Source organism: Myotis myotis, unplaced genomic scaffold, assembly GCF_014108235.1.
Source record: "Myotis myotis isolate mMyoMyo1 unplaced genomic scaffold, mMyoMyo1.p scaffold_m19_p_2, whole genome shotgun sequence".
NCBI lineage: Eukaryota > Metazoa > Chordata > Mammalia > Chiroptera > Vespertilionidae > Myotis > Myotis myotis.
Genome location: NW_023416324.1, coordinates 26,661,946 through 26,676,981, shown reverse-complemented (window position 1 = coordinate 26,676,981; position 15,036 = coordinate 26,661,946). Strand labels below are relative to the sequence as shown.

At 49.6% G+C, this 15,036-nt stretch overlaps 1 protein-coding gene across 1 annotated transcript in view; it reads right to left on the bottom strand.

Annotated features, from left to right (window-relative positions):
* ZSWIM5 (zinc finger SWIM-type containing 5) overlaps positions 1-12,539 on the bottom strand; it is a 109,833-nt gene extending 97,294 nt beyond the window's left edge. The window contains exon 1 of the mRNA XM_036352468.1: positions 11,817-12,539. Within this exon, the coding sequence (XP_036208361.1) occupies positions 11,817-12,405 (589 nt within the window). The 5' untranslated portion in view covers positions 12,406-12,539. The remainder of the gene's footprint in view (positions 1-11,816) is intronic.
* Between the last annotated feature and the right edge of the window lie 2,497 nt (positions 12,540-15,036).

Here is a 15,036-nt window from a genome sequence, read left to right as displayed (position 1 = left end):
GCTCTGTGTGTGACGGGGCGGTGCCCCAACTCCCCTATCGGCCCTACTCTGTGAGTGACAGAGGGGAGCTCCTCAACCCCCTGATCGGCCCTGCTCTGTGTGTGACAGGGGGAGCTCCCCAACCCCCTGATGGGCCCTGCTCTGTGCGTGACAGGGGGGAGCTCCTCAACCCCCTGATCGGCCCTGCTCTGTGTGTGACAGGGGGAGCTCCTCAACCCCCTGATGGGCCCTGCTCTGTGCGTGACAGGGGGGAGCTCCCCAACCCCCTGATCGACCCTGCTCTGTGCGTGACAGGGGGTGGCATCGCAACCTCCCCATCGACCCTGCCTTGAGTGTGACAGGGGGCGGTGCCCCAACCCCCAATCGGCCCTACCCTGAGCATGACTGAGGGAGGCATCGTAACCTCTCGATCTGCCCTGCTCTGTGCATGACAGGGGGCGGCGCCCCAACTCCCCAATCAGCCCTGCTCTGAGCCCAACCAGGGGCTGCACCTAGGGATTGGGCCTGCCCTCTGCCAACTGGGAGCAGGCCTAAGCCAGCAGGGCGTTATCTCCCGAGGGGTCCCAGACTGCGAGAGGGCACAGGCCAGGCTGAGGGACCCCCCTGCCCCCCCCGAGTGCACAAATTTTTGTGCACCCGGCCTCTAATATATATATATTCCTAATATGCAAATAGACTGAATAGCAGAACAACCGAACAACCAGTCACTATGACAGGTGCTGACCACCAGAGGAGCGCGTGGAACATGGCGGGCATAAGCAGCAGGAGGCAGAGCACGTAACATGGCGGGCATGGCCGCAGCAGGATGGTGGAGCAGGTGAATGGGGATGCCAGACCAAGGTGGGGCGCTGGTCACTGTTATCAGGGTGAGCCTCTGGTGGTTACTGAAAATTTTTTGCTCCCATGCGCCACGGTCCCGCCCAGTGCTCACACCTGCTGCTGGCACTGGCCCCACTTGCACCCGCTGCCGGCGCCCAGCACCGGCCCCGATCGCCCCTTTGGGCTTCTCCACCTCCCCCTGCTCCTGAGGGGTGATCAGGGCAGCAGCCGCTGCTCCCACCCACTGACAGCACTAGCCCTGCTCACACCCACTGCTGGTGCCAGCCTCAATCGCTCCACACTGTCAGCGGGTTCAAGTGGGGCTGGCACCGGCAGCACATGGGAGCCATGGAGGCAGGCGCAGGGCTGCTGGCAGACAGGAGACCAGGGCCACAGCGGGAGGGGTTGGACAGAGTCATGGAGGATGGGCCGAGACCTGCCTCTGTGCCCATCATAGCCTCACAGCCCACAGTTCCTTTCAAGGTGCACAAATTCGTGCACTGGGCCCCTAGTAATATAATATTTGCCTTTTTGTGTCTGGCTTACTTCACTTAACATAAAGTCTTCAAGGTTCATCCATGTTGTATCATGTATCAGGATTTCCTTCCTTTTTCAGGTTGAATAATATTCCATTGTATATATATATACACCAAATTTCATTTATCTGTAATGGATACCTAGGTTGTTCTGGCTGTTGTGACTAAAGCTGCTATCAACATGGGAGTACAAATATCTGTTAGAGTTCCTACTTTCAACTGTTTTAGTTATATAATGAGAAATGAAATTGCTGGATCATATGTCAATTTTATGTTTAATTTTTTGAGGAACTGCCATACCATTTTCCACAGCAGCAGCACCATTTTATATAGCTACTAGTGATGCACGAGGATTACAATTTCTCCATATCCTCACTAACAGTTGTTATTTTGTATTTTTTATAATAGTCATCTTAATTAATGGGTATGAAGTGGTATCCCATTGTGGTTTTGAGTTGCATTTCCCTAATTATGAATGATGTTAGGCATCTTTGCATTTGCTTATTATCCATTTGCTTATCTTCTTTGTAGAAGTATTTATTTAAATCCTTTGCCCATTTCGGGGGGGGGGCATTTTTAATCACATAGTTTTTTGTTGTTGAGTTCTAAGAGTTCTTTATATATTCTGGACATCAATCCCTTATCAGACATGTTGTTTTGAGTAGCTAATAAGATATTCATTTAGAAATATCTAGCAGGCAAATATACATGCTGATCTTGCATTCCAGAGGGAGAAACAATGATGCAGACTTAACAGTCATATTGTTTGCACAGTAACATTTATAAGTGTTTTCACATCCCTCTCACAGTCCGGGGCTCTCGCAGTTCGGGGATCCCTTGCTCCTTACTGCCCACCTGCAACGGAGGCAAGAGAGGCTCTGACCACTGCTGCTATGCTCGCCAGCCATGAGCCCGGCTTCTGGCTGCATGGCACTCTCCCTGGGGGAGCACACTGACCACCAGGGGGAGCTCCTGCATTGAGCGTTTGCCCCTCGTGGTCAGTGAGCATCATAGCGACCAGTCGTTCTGCTGTTTGGTTGATTTGCATACTAGGGTTTTCTCATATAGGATATTATATTAGTGATAATATATACGGTAGATATATGCAAATATATATAATACAGATTACAATCTATCCTATATAATAAAAGCCTAATATGCAAATTGTCCGACCAGGAGTTCAACCACTCGCTATGATGTGCGCTGACCACCTGGGGGCGGCGTGGAACATGGCGGGCGTCAGTGACATGGCACTGGCAGCGGGTGGTAGTGGAAGCGCTGCCGGCCCCGATGGGCCCCAATGAGAGCAGGACCACAGCAGGATAGTGGAGCAGGTGAGTGGGCGGCACCAGGCCAAGGCGGGTGCGAGCGGGGGCCCGATCGCCCCACTGATCATCCTGCAGATGGCGACCAGCGGTGGCAGTGAGGGATGGGGCCGCTGCCCAGCTCCCAGGTGCTGAGGTAGCCGGGTGGTGGGCCTGGCCCCAACCAATCGCCCCTCAGACGGAGCTCAGTGGCAGTGGCCCGGCCCCAATCAATTGCCCTGCAGGCAGGATGGTGGAGCAGGTAAGGGGGCGGCGCCAGGCTACAGCAGGGTGCCAGGTGGGACTGCAGGGCTGTGAGGCTGGGGGCACAAGCTGGGGCCCGAATCCCAAAGGCCACCTCAAGGAACCCCTCCCATGCACGAATTCGTGCACTGGGCCTCTAGTATACATATAAAAGCCTAAGCAACCATTCGACCATTCTCTATGACATGCACTGACCACCAGGGGGCAGATGCTTAACATACAGGCATGGAAACATGGAACAGACTGATGAATCTCAGAGGGAAGGGGAGAGGGGGGAAGGCAGGAAGAGATTAACCAAAGATCTTATATGCATACTAGAGGCCTGGTGCATGGATTTGTGTACCGGTGGCCTGGCCTGCAGGGATTAGGTGGAAACTGGCAGTACGACATCCCCTAAGGGGTCCCGATTGTAAGAGGGTACAGGGCCTCCAGTAATATAAGATTGAGTGAGAGTAAAGATTAACAACATTACTTTTTAACCACAGGAAACCATAACATGGAGAAGGATTTTATATTGCTACATCAGTGTATGTTGATGAAGCTTGTCAGTCATGTCAGTTTGTCAGGTGTTGATAGATCTAAGCAAAATAAAAACAGGCTGGCTTTTCCTGAATGTATTAATTCTTCAGGCTTCCCAATAAAAGCATGAATAAATAGGAAAAATGTATATATTTCTTTGAAAAGACACAAACCTCCTTTAAGTTTTAGCAAACAAAGGGAAATTAATTTAAAATATGATGGACAGGAAAAGGGTCCACATTTTAAAATTATTAGTAAATTATAGTTTTCCCATTCTTGTACCATCTTCAGACTTCTGAATTAATATTTCCCAACGTTTATACTATTGCTATTTCCATGGGCTTCTTAAACAGTTTAAAAATGCAGGAGAACCAAGATGGCGGCATAGGTTAACGCCGGAGTTTGCTGCCTTGAACAACTACTTCAAAAGTGAAACTAAAAAACGGTAGGGACATCACCCAGAACCATAGGAACGCTGGCTGAGTGGAAGTCCTACAACTAGGAGGAAAGAGAAACGCATACGGACACTCAGAGGAGGCGCAGTGCTGAAGTCAAATTCTGAGGTGCGGAGTGCGCGGAGCGGGCTGGCGGCGGAGGGCGCGGTTGGTGTTTTCAATCAGGGGGGAGTCGCAGACTCTGAGCTCCAGATACGGGCGAGTCTTTAGGGACCCAGACTCAAACGGGAGAAGCGGGACTGTCTGGCTTCGGTCAGAGCGAGTGCAGCTTTCTCTCCGAGGCTTGCAGCGGTCGCTGGGACTCAGAGAGGCAGAGCCCCTGGGGACAGGACTGAGAGCCGCCATAACTGCTCTCTCTGGCCCACCCTGTTGATCCTGTGCGACCCGCCCCGCCCAAGCCCTGCACACAGGCATTTGCCGGATAGCCTCAGGCAAAGGCTAGATTAGCACCTCCCTAGAGGACAGAAGTTCTCTCACTGCAGACACAGCTGATTCTCATAGCCACTTGGCCTGGAGGTCAAACCCTCCCTGGTATTAGCTACAACAATCAAGATTTAACTATAAGACTGTGCACAAAGACCACTAGGGGGTGCACCAAGGAAGCATAACAAAATGCGGAGACAAAGAAACAGGACAAAATTGTCAATGGAAGATATAGAGTTCAGAACCACACTTTTAAGGTCTCTCAAGAACTGTTTAGAAGCTGCCGATAAACTTAATGAGATCTACAAGAAAACTAATGAGACCCTCGATCTTATATTGGGGAACCAATTAGAAATTAAGCATACACGGACTGAAATAACGAATATTATACAGACTCCCGACAGCAGACCAGAGGAGCGCAAGAATCAAGTCAATGATTTGAAATGCGAGGAAGCAAAAAACACCCAACCGGAAAAGCAAAATGAAAAAAGAATCCAAAAATGCGAGGATAGTGTAAGGAGCCTCTGGGACAGCTTCAAGCGTACCAACATCAGAATTATAGGGGTGCCAGAAGATGAGAGAGAGCAAGATATTGAAAACCTATTTGAAGGAATAATGACAGAAAACTTCCCCCACCTGGTGAAAGAAATGGACTTACAGGTCCAAGAAGCGCGGAGAACCCCCAAAAAAAGGAATCCAAAGAGGACCACACCAAGACACATCATAATTAAAATGCCAAGAGCAAAAGATAAAGAGAGAATCTTAAAAACAGCAAGAGAAAGAAACTCAGTTACCTACAAGGGAATACCCATACGACTGTCAGCTGATTTCTCAACAGAAACTTTGCAGGCCAGAAGGGAGTGGCAAGAAATATTCAAAGTGATGAATACCAAGAACCTACAACCAAGATTACTTTATCCAGCAAAGCTATCATTCAGAATTGAAGGTCAGATAAAGAGCTTCACAGATAAGAAAAAGCTAAAGGAGTTCATCACCACCAAACCAGGATTATATGAAATCCTGAAAGGTATCCTTTAAGAAGAGGAAGAGGAAGAAAAAGGTAAAGATACAAATTATGAACAACAAATATGCATCTATCAACAAATGAATCTAAGAATCAAGTGAATAAATAATCTGATGAACAGAATGAACTGGTGATTATAATAGAATCAGGGACATAGAAAGGGAATGGACTGACCATTCTTGGGGGGGAAAGGGGTGTGGGAGATGCGGGAAGAGACTGGACAAAAATAGTGCACCTATGGATGAGGACAGTGGGTGGGGAGTGAGGGCGGAGGGTGGGGTGGGAACTGGGAGGAGGGGAATTGTGGGGGGGAGAAAAGAGGAACAAATGTAATAATCTGAACAATAAAGATTTAATTTAAAAAAAAACAGTTTAAAAATTCAGATGCTTAGAGCATTTGAACTTCATTACCTTCATAATACTAAGAGATCATCAGACTCTAAGTCAGCGGTTCTCAACTTGTGGGTCGCAACCCCTTTGGCAGTCGAACAACCCTTTCACAGGGGTCGCCTAAGACCATCCTGCATATCAGATATTTACATTACTATTCATAACAGTAGCACCATTACAGTTATGAAGTAGCAACGAAAATAATTTTATGGTTGGGTCACAACATGAGGAACTGTATTTAAAGGGCCAGAAGGTTGAGAACCACTGCTCTAAGTCTATTCGCACAGCTTCAAAATTACAGATGTCTATGAAAAGACTAATTTACAACTGTTCCCTTTAAAAAGGAACAATAAAAACAAAACAAAAGGAATAATACCTCTGATTCAACACTGTTATGTAAAAGAAATGTATCCTTTGAGCTTAACAACCTATATAGTTCTCTCATTTGTTTACATCAAGCTGGGAAAGTTTTCATTCTGATTCAAAAATCTGATGTTTTCTACAGAGTACTTGCTTTTCAGTCAGTCCATGATTCCCATTACCACATTCCATGTGAAAAATAATCACAAGTGCCTTAGCCAGTTTGGCTCAGTTGATACAGCATGGCCTGCTGGCTGAAGGGTCCTGGGTTCAATTCCGGTCAAGGGCACATGCCTGGGTTGTGGGCTCAATCCCCAGCAGGAGGCGTGCAGGAGGCAGCGGATCAATGATTCTCTCTCATCATTGATGTTTCAATCTCTCTCCCTCTCCCTTCCTCTCTGAAAAAAAAAATTTTATTTTTTAAGTAATGACAAGTTACTGAATTTAATATACCTCCTTTTTAAAAAAGTTTTTATTGTCTAATTCATTTTCCTTCAAAATTTTTGTTTTGTGTTTGCCATTTTTTTTATTTTTATGATTTACTTATTTGTTTTTATTGTAAAGTCTTTCTGTTTTCTTTATTTAAATCCCTTTAGGAATCTTTTCTTTTAAAAAATGTTGTTATAGAAATACCCTTTCTCCCCTTCCTTCCTAAAGCATCAGTCTTCACTAACTTCCCAATTCTGAGGTTATAACTATGGCTTGGAAATAGTAAGGAAATATGTAGAATTTTTAATTAGCACCACTCATTAGTAATTAAATTGAGTCTGAAGTGAAGTTATAAACTGAAGAACATGATAACTATTCTGCTTTCTAAATTACTTTCTCACTCATCTTTTGGCAATCCTATCCTATCTAATAAAAGAGAAACATGGTAATTGGCGTATGACCGCTACCCTTCCCATTGGCTAATCAGGGCAATATAAAAATTAACTGTCAGCCAAGATGGCGTCCGGCAGCCAGGCAGCTTGAAACTAACATGAGGCTTGCTTGCTTCAGTGACGGAAGACTCCAATGTTCCCTGCCTGCCGCTGCAGGCCTCTGAGCTGCAAGCAACTATGTAACAAACATAGAAGCTAAACAAAACCCCAGAAACCTGCCCGGCTTCAGCCAGCAGGATCGCAACATTGTAAGCAAAGGCCAGAAACCTACTTTCAGCAACGAAGGCCTAAGAGCTAGAGCCAAGCCTCAAAGCTAAAGCTGGCCCAGAATAAAAAAGAAAAAACAAGAAAAAAAGGAGCGGTTGGGAGCTTCAGTCACCCCCAGCCTGAAAACAGCCCTCAGCCCCTCACCCAGACTGGCCAGGCACCCCAGTGGGGACCCCCACCCTGAAGGGTGTGTGACCAGCTGCAAACAGCCATCATCCCCTCACCCAGACTGGCCAGGCACCACAGTGGGGACCCCCACCCTGAAGGATGTGTGACCAGCTGCAAACAGCCATCATCCCCTCACCCAGGCTGGCCAGGCACCCCAGTGGGGACCCCCACCCTGATCCAGGACACCCTTCAGGGCAAACCAGCCGGCACCCACCCATGCACCAGGCCTCTACCCTATATAGTAAAAGGGTAATATGCCTCCCAGCACCAGGATCAGCGGAGCCGCGAGGCCTCCCGGCACCGGGATCAGCGTGACAGGGGGCAGCGCCCAAACCCCCTGATCGCCCTGCGGCTCTGTGTGTGACAGGGTGCGGTGCCCCAACCCCCTGATTGGCCCTGCTCTGTGTGTGACAGGGTGCAGCGCCCCAACCCCCCCCCCCAAGGGCCCTGCTCTGTGTGTGATGGGGTAGAGCCATAACCTCCCCATCAGCCCTGCCCTGGGTGTGAGAGTGGCGGCACCCCAACCCCCTGATGGGCCCTGCTCTGTGAATGACAGGGGGCTGCGCCCCAACCCCCTGATTGACCCTGCTCTGTGCATGACAGGGTACAGAGCCCCAACCCCCCTGATGGGCCCTGCTCTGTGAGTGACAGGGGGAAATGCCCCAACCCCCTGATTGGCCCTGCTCTGTGCATGACGGGGTAGCGCCGCAACCTCCCCATTGACCCTGCCTTGAGTGTGACAGGGGATGGTGCCCCAACCCCCCAATTGGCCCTACCCTGAGCGTGACTGAGGGTGGAATCACAACCTCCCGATCGCCCTGCTCTGTATATGACAGGGGGCGGTGCCCTAACTCCTCAATCGGCCCTGCTCTGAGCCCGACCAGGGGCTGCACCTAGGGATTGGGCCTGCCCTCTGCCACCTGGGAGCAGGCCTAAGCCAGCAGGTCGTTATCTCCCGAGGGGTCCCAGACTGCGAGAGGGCACAGGCCAGGTTGAGGGACCCCCTTCCCCCCCAAGTGCACAAATTTTTGTGCACCGGGCCTCTAGTCCTGTATAATAAAAGCCTAATATGCAAATTGTCCCCTAGACTGGGAGTTCAACTGCTCACTATGACATGCACTGACCACCAGAGGGCGGCACAAAACATGGCGGGCGTCGGTGATGCAGCACTGGCAGCAGGTGGCAGTGCAAGTGGGGCCAGATAGCCCTGCAGACGGTGACCAGCAGTGGCAGTGGGGGGCAGGGCCACTACCTGGCTCCCAGGCACTGTGGGAGCCAGAGGGGGAGGGGGTGGCCAGCCCCGACCCATCGCCCCGCAGACAGCAACCAGCAGGCCGACAGACCCTGATCGCTAGATCGGGGCTGGGCCCCAGGCTGGGACAGGAACTGGGGGTGGGTGGCAGCGACCAACCTCCCACAGCTCACGGGTGAGGGGCTGCAACCTCTCACCCACTATCTGGGGGCAGGGGTGACGGGGATGGAGGTTTAGTGAGAATGTGGGGTGTCTGCCAAGCTCCCTCTCACTTCCCCTGCTACCCTCCCCCGAGACGCCAGGGCTTGCATGCCACCGAAGCCCCGGGCTCCGGTGCTGGGCACCCATGAGGAGCCCACCCAGCACCTGCACGGCCTCTTCTGAGTGAGCCGGGCTGCAGCCGGGACTGCAGGGGCCAGTCGGGTTCCTTATGGGTTTGTGGAGGAGCTGGTCTGCGAGGCTAGCCAGGAGAGAGGGTGCTATCCACTCAGCTTCCATGTAGCACCAGTGGGTGGCCCAGAGGCCCACGCTAAGTCCCGGCCCGCGGCATCCGACAGCACTCACCACCTCTCCACGTGGGAACTCGGGAACCGTGACTGAGGCAGAGGGGGCATGCAGGGGTCCAGGGGCCCAGATGCGGCCCAGGGCCCAGAGGTCAGCTGGGACCTGCTCTTCCACACCAGATGCTCACGCTCTGATCACCGGCCAGGCCTAGGGACTACACCCATGCATGAATTTCATGCACCAGGCCTCTAGTACTTTTATAAAATTTATCTTCTAGATTAAGTCACATACATTTTAAATTTAAAAGATGAGGGATGAGTCCCTAATTTTACATATTAAAAGATGGTTCATACCTGATACAGAACTCATAAGGATACAGAATGGCATATCCTTTCTTCCACATTCATTAGCATAAATTAAGGTCAGAAGAATAAAGATTACATAGCTCAGGGTTTTCAAATAGCATTACATACCTAAAAGTGATTAATTCATTCTTCTACCTGCCTTTGTCTATGAAATCCAAAATCTTATGTGTCTTTTCTCTGGTCCTCAAAACTCTCATACAAAACCTCATTACCCCTAATAAGCATGCTATCATATTATAAAAGAAAAATATCTGATTTAAACATGACCTGGATTATCCACAAAATCTGATTTCATTTAGAACTTAACATTATAGTCACTTTCAAAATATACCTCTTTAAAACTTTTCCTCTACCTCATTTGTCCCCTCAAGTTGGAAAATTCTTTCAAATCCATCTCTTACTATAAAATGACCACTTAAATTGACACATTTCAATTTAAAATATTGTAAACAAGAATCTTAAAAGTTAACTGATCTAAGAAAAAAGTTTACAGACTAATAGAGAAATGCCTATATTCATGTTCATGTTTTAGTATTTCAGTGTTAAAGCTATACATCTTAATTATCTGATTACTCAATTCATTCTTTCAAAAATACACACAAAATAAAAAAGAAAGAAAAAAAAGAAGAAAAAATACACACAAATATACAAAGGACTAGTCTTTTTCAAATAAAACTTCCTCAATCCACTGTCACTGTATTCAGACACAGGATAAATTTAGATAAATTTACATTTCCCATTTGCAAAACAAATTGTGGAATACTGTTGTTTTAAAAAGAAACACAGGATTCAGTGATTCTCAATAACCAGAAATAGATTACTTTAAATGAAACACCACAATGTACTACTCTTCAAAAAAAAAAAAAAAATCAAATATGTTAATTTTACCTGTGCAGAAGAGATCTAGATGTTTGGAGTTTATGTGTGTTCCTGTGCTTAATTCTAAAAACAACCTCTCGCCCTAACCGGTTTGGCTCAGTGGATAGAGCCTCAGCCTGCGGACTGAAAGGTCCCAGGTTCGATTCCGGTCAAGGGCATGTACCTTGGTTGCGGGCACATCCCTCGTAGGGGGTGTGCAGGAGTCAGCTGATCAATGTTTCTCTCTCATCGATGTTCCCAACTCTGTATCCCTCTCCCTTCCTCTCTGTGAAAAATCAATAAGATATATAAAAATGAATAAATAAATAAAAATAAAAACAACCTCTCTCCAACTCTTTTCAAAAATCAATATTTTTTCAATAAATATGAGCATATATCGTACAATAAAATGCATTAAGATAATGCGCACTTCCAGAATGCTTTAATAATCCAAATAGAAAAAAAAAATCAGTGCTTTAATTTTCCACATAGCAAGTCAATGTTAAACAATGTCATTTTTCCCCTTTCTTCCTAACCATTCCAGAAATCAGAACTACTATATTTTTATATTTAATAAGATTAACAAACTGACTAGAAGCGCCGAAGGAGTAAAAAAGACAACAACAACAAAAAAGAAATCATTTTTCATTTTCCCACAAACAAAAAGCAAATAGGAAGATTCGTTAAATGAGACGCATCTGAAAAACCCAACGTGACCAGTTTTTGATTCACCCCAATGTGACAAGGGAGACGGACCCCGCCCCCACTCCGGATGGTGCAGCGCTTTTCTCCTTGGGTGGGGGGTGCAGAGAAGCGAAGCTGTCACAGTTGCATCTTCGCTTATTGTTAAGTCCGCAGCCTCGACTCCCAGGTATTTGGTCCAGGAGGAAAAAATATTAAAGCAAGAACATTGAAATTGCCTGAAATGCGCTGTATTTTTGTTGATTCCCCTCCCCCGCGAATGTTAAAGTTAATTATACCCAGCTTCAATCTGCTAAACCTACAGACCTGCCTCTGACAGCCTGTCCCTCAAACAGTCCCTATTACGATCACTTGCTCCAGATTCATTAACAATTCCCTCCTCGATAAGCTTAAATTAGTAAAGAACGCATTCCAGAAATTATTACATCCCAAAAGGTATTCCTCCCCGTCCTTTCTGCCTTTGGTGTGGGTGTAGAATGGAAGAGTAGAAGAGACCTATTCGCTCTTCAAAGGAAACGAAACCGGGATGGCGGGCCGGTGCGGGGCGAGCGCAGCGGCGGACCTGACCGAAAAGCCTAGAAAAGTTTGGATGCGGGTCGTCCGTTCCGGGCGGGGAGGGAGCAGAAGTTGGGCGAAAGCCGCGGGCCCGGGCCGGGGCTCGGGCGAGGAGAAGGTACCTGCGGAGGAAGAGGCCGGGACCAGACACCATCCCGGCGAGCACCTACCGACTTGCAGCACGTTCTCCACGGAGCCGCTGTCCAGCAGCCGGATGCCCCGGCGGAACGGCAGCCCCTCGCCGGCGGCTCCGGCCGCAGAGCCGAGTCCGGGGGACGTGCCGGCCGCGGCGGCCCCGGGGGCGGAGCCGGCCGGAGCGGCGGCCCCGGGGGGTGGCGGCGGCCCCTCCTCAGCCGGCGAAGCCCCCGCGGCGCTGCCGCCCGCCGCGCCGGCGCCGGGGCCGCCGCGGTGCTGGAAGCTGGAGTACATGCAGATCTCCCGCTCGTTCCGCGGGAAGGACCAGTAGACGATGCGGCGCTGCACGGGCTCCGGGATCCGCTCGAAGCGCTCCTCCACCCGCTCGTACGCCCACTTTTCCGCCACCGTCTTGGCGGCGCAGTCCAGCAAGGACTCGGGCTGCAGGTGGGGGCGGGCCCCGGGGGGCAGGCCGCCGCCGCCGCCGCCCCCCGCCCCGCCACCGGCCGTCCCGGGCGACCCGCGAGGGTGGTGAGCCCGCGGGCTGGGCCAGGAGCACAGGCGCTTGGCCGGAGAGACGGGCGGCGGCGAGAGCAGCTCCTCTCGCTCCCCTCCTTCCGCCATTGCTGGGGACTGACTGACTGACTGAGGCGGCCGCGGCGGCACCGGCTGCGGCGGAGACCCCGGCCACGGCCACGCGCCCCGCGCAAGCGCCCAGCTGCGACGCCGGGCCGGGGGGAGGGCGGGGCGAGCGAACCCGCGGGCCGGCCGGCCCGAGTGGGCTGCCGGGGCCGGGCCGGGCCGGGGCGCGCCGCCGCGAGGGCCGACGGGGGCGGCCTGAAGCCTCGGGCAGCGGCGCGCGCTGTCCGGCCGCCGCGGGCGCGAGGAGGGGCGGGAGCGAGCGCGGGCGACGGCGCGCGCCAGGCGCAGACGGCCCGGAGCGCGCGCCGAGCGCTCGCGTGGGGCGGACGGCCACCGAGGGGCGGGGAGCGCCGGGCACCCTCGCCCGTTCGCACCCCAACCCAGCCGCCGCCCGGCCGGGGAGAGGGGCGCCGTGTGGCCAAAGGCAGATGGTCGGGCCGCGAGGCGTCCGAGGAGCCGCCCCCGTGAAGTTCAAGGCTGGCGGGCGCGGGAAGAAAGAAAACTCCGAAGCAGGCGTCGGTGGTAGAGGCAGGAGGCTGTCCGCCGAGCGGGGGATCGGGCAGAGAGCGGCCGGAACAGACAGGGAAACCTCGCCAAGTCCAGCGATGAACCTCTCCTCGCCCCAGCGATGCAGCACCCGGCCGGCGGGCCCTCCGGAGCCGGGACCGGGCGCCGAGAGCTCCCCGCCGCGGCGGCTGCACCCGCGCGGGGCTCCGGGGGGTTAGCAGCTCGCAACCCAGGAAACAAAAACACTGTGTGTGGCTTTTGATAGAATTCTCAGATCCCCTGCCCCCGGTCTAAATTGGGTCTTCCGTTTTTTTCTTACTTGGCTCAGCCGTCTACACCTTCATATTATTTATCACAAGTTGTACACGCATTTTTACATATTTGTGTAATGTCAGGCTGCCCACCTGACTATCAACTCCATCGGAGCGAGGACCTCTTTTTCTATTTGAGTCGATTCCTTCACTATAATGTATCCTCTGCCCTGCAGGGGTTTTTCTTGGAATTGCATTACATTTATAGATTAATTTGGGGGCAACGACAATCTTTATAAATGAGTCTTCATAAAAATAGTATATCTCCTCATTTATATTAGGTCTTATTGATCAATCTTTTTAGATCTAAATATCTTGTTAACATTTATTTTGTGTTCCTAGTGATTGCTAGATCTTTTCCAAAATACCATTAAACAAGAAACAACCTGGCCCTGGCCAAATGGCTCAGTTGGTTGGAGCATCATCCATGTTCCATCCCCAGTCAGGGCACAAGTTGGGGTGCACCAATGAGTGCAGGAGTGGGTAGATCGCCAATCAATGTTTTTCTTTCTCCCTCTCTCTCTAAAAAATAAATAAAAGAACAAACAAGAAACAATCTCACCTCTGATAGTTTAACATTTAGTTAGCGAGATAAGATGAAACATGAAAAATTAAATAACAGTAAAAGACTAGAATAATACAAAAAAGCAATAGCTTCAGAGATTGTCAAGTGACTTGAAAAAGCAGTAATTATTTGGGGAATTAGAAGAAAGATCCCTTTTAGAAGAAATCATGAGAGGAAGCTAGTGTATAGTCTTTTGCTGTTGTTGTTAATCCTCACCTGAGGATATTTTTCCATTGATTTTTAGAGAGAGTAGAAGGGAGAGGGAGAGACAGAGAGAAACATTGATGTGAGAGAGACACATCGATTGATTGCCTCTTGCATGCACCCCGACCAGGGCCAGGGAACCTGCAACCAAAGTATATGCCCTTGACTGGAATTGAGCCTGCGACCCTTCAGTCCGCAGGCTGATGCTCGCTCTATCCACTGAGCCGAACCGGTTAGGGCTGTATAGTCTTATTGCATCTAGATCTTGAACGATGAGAATTGGAATAGGTCAAAAGCTTAGGGAGGGAATTTTAATGGGATTGAACAACTTCAGCAAAAACCCCAAAGCTGAAAATACAAAACATTTTCATGGAACTTAAAAATAAATCTGGTTGCCCTGGCCAGTGTGGCTCAGTTGTTTGCAGCATTGTCTGGTATGCCGAAAGGTGGCAGGTTTGAGTCCCAGTCAGGTCACATTCCCAGGGTCCAGTTGGGGCAAGTGCAGGAGGCAGCCACTGTTTCTCACCTCTCTCTCTCACTTTCTCTCTCTCCCTTTCTCTAAAATCAGTAAAATAAATAAAATAAAAAAGCTTATCTTTAAAAATAAAAAATCTAGTTATAAAGAGTGGTAAGTAAATATTAGGTCTTTTAAAACCAAATTATGGATAATCTTAAATGCCAGGTTAAGGAATTTGAAGTTGAATATACAATATGGGCAATGGAAAACCAACACAGCGAAAATTGTTACACATCAGTATAGCATTATAACAGTGAATATAACCTATTTTTTTCACATCTTTGCCCAAATTAGTCTGTACTTTGTACTTAGTAATTTAATAAATCCTCTATAAATATTTCATGAATGATCAGGCTGGGATGTGGAGAACCTATTTGAAGGGGAGAAATGAGAGAGATAGAAACCTCTTAGGTACCTATTCCAATAACATGGTCATGAGTTTTTAGTGGCTGCAATTCAGATGACAGTAGGAAAACAAAACCTGAATAAAGTGCTTTGCCCTGTTGTTA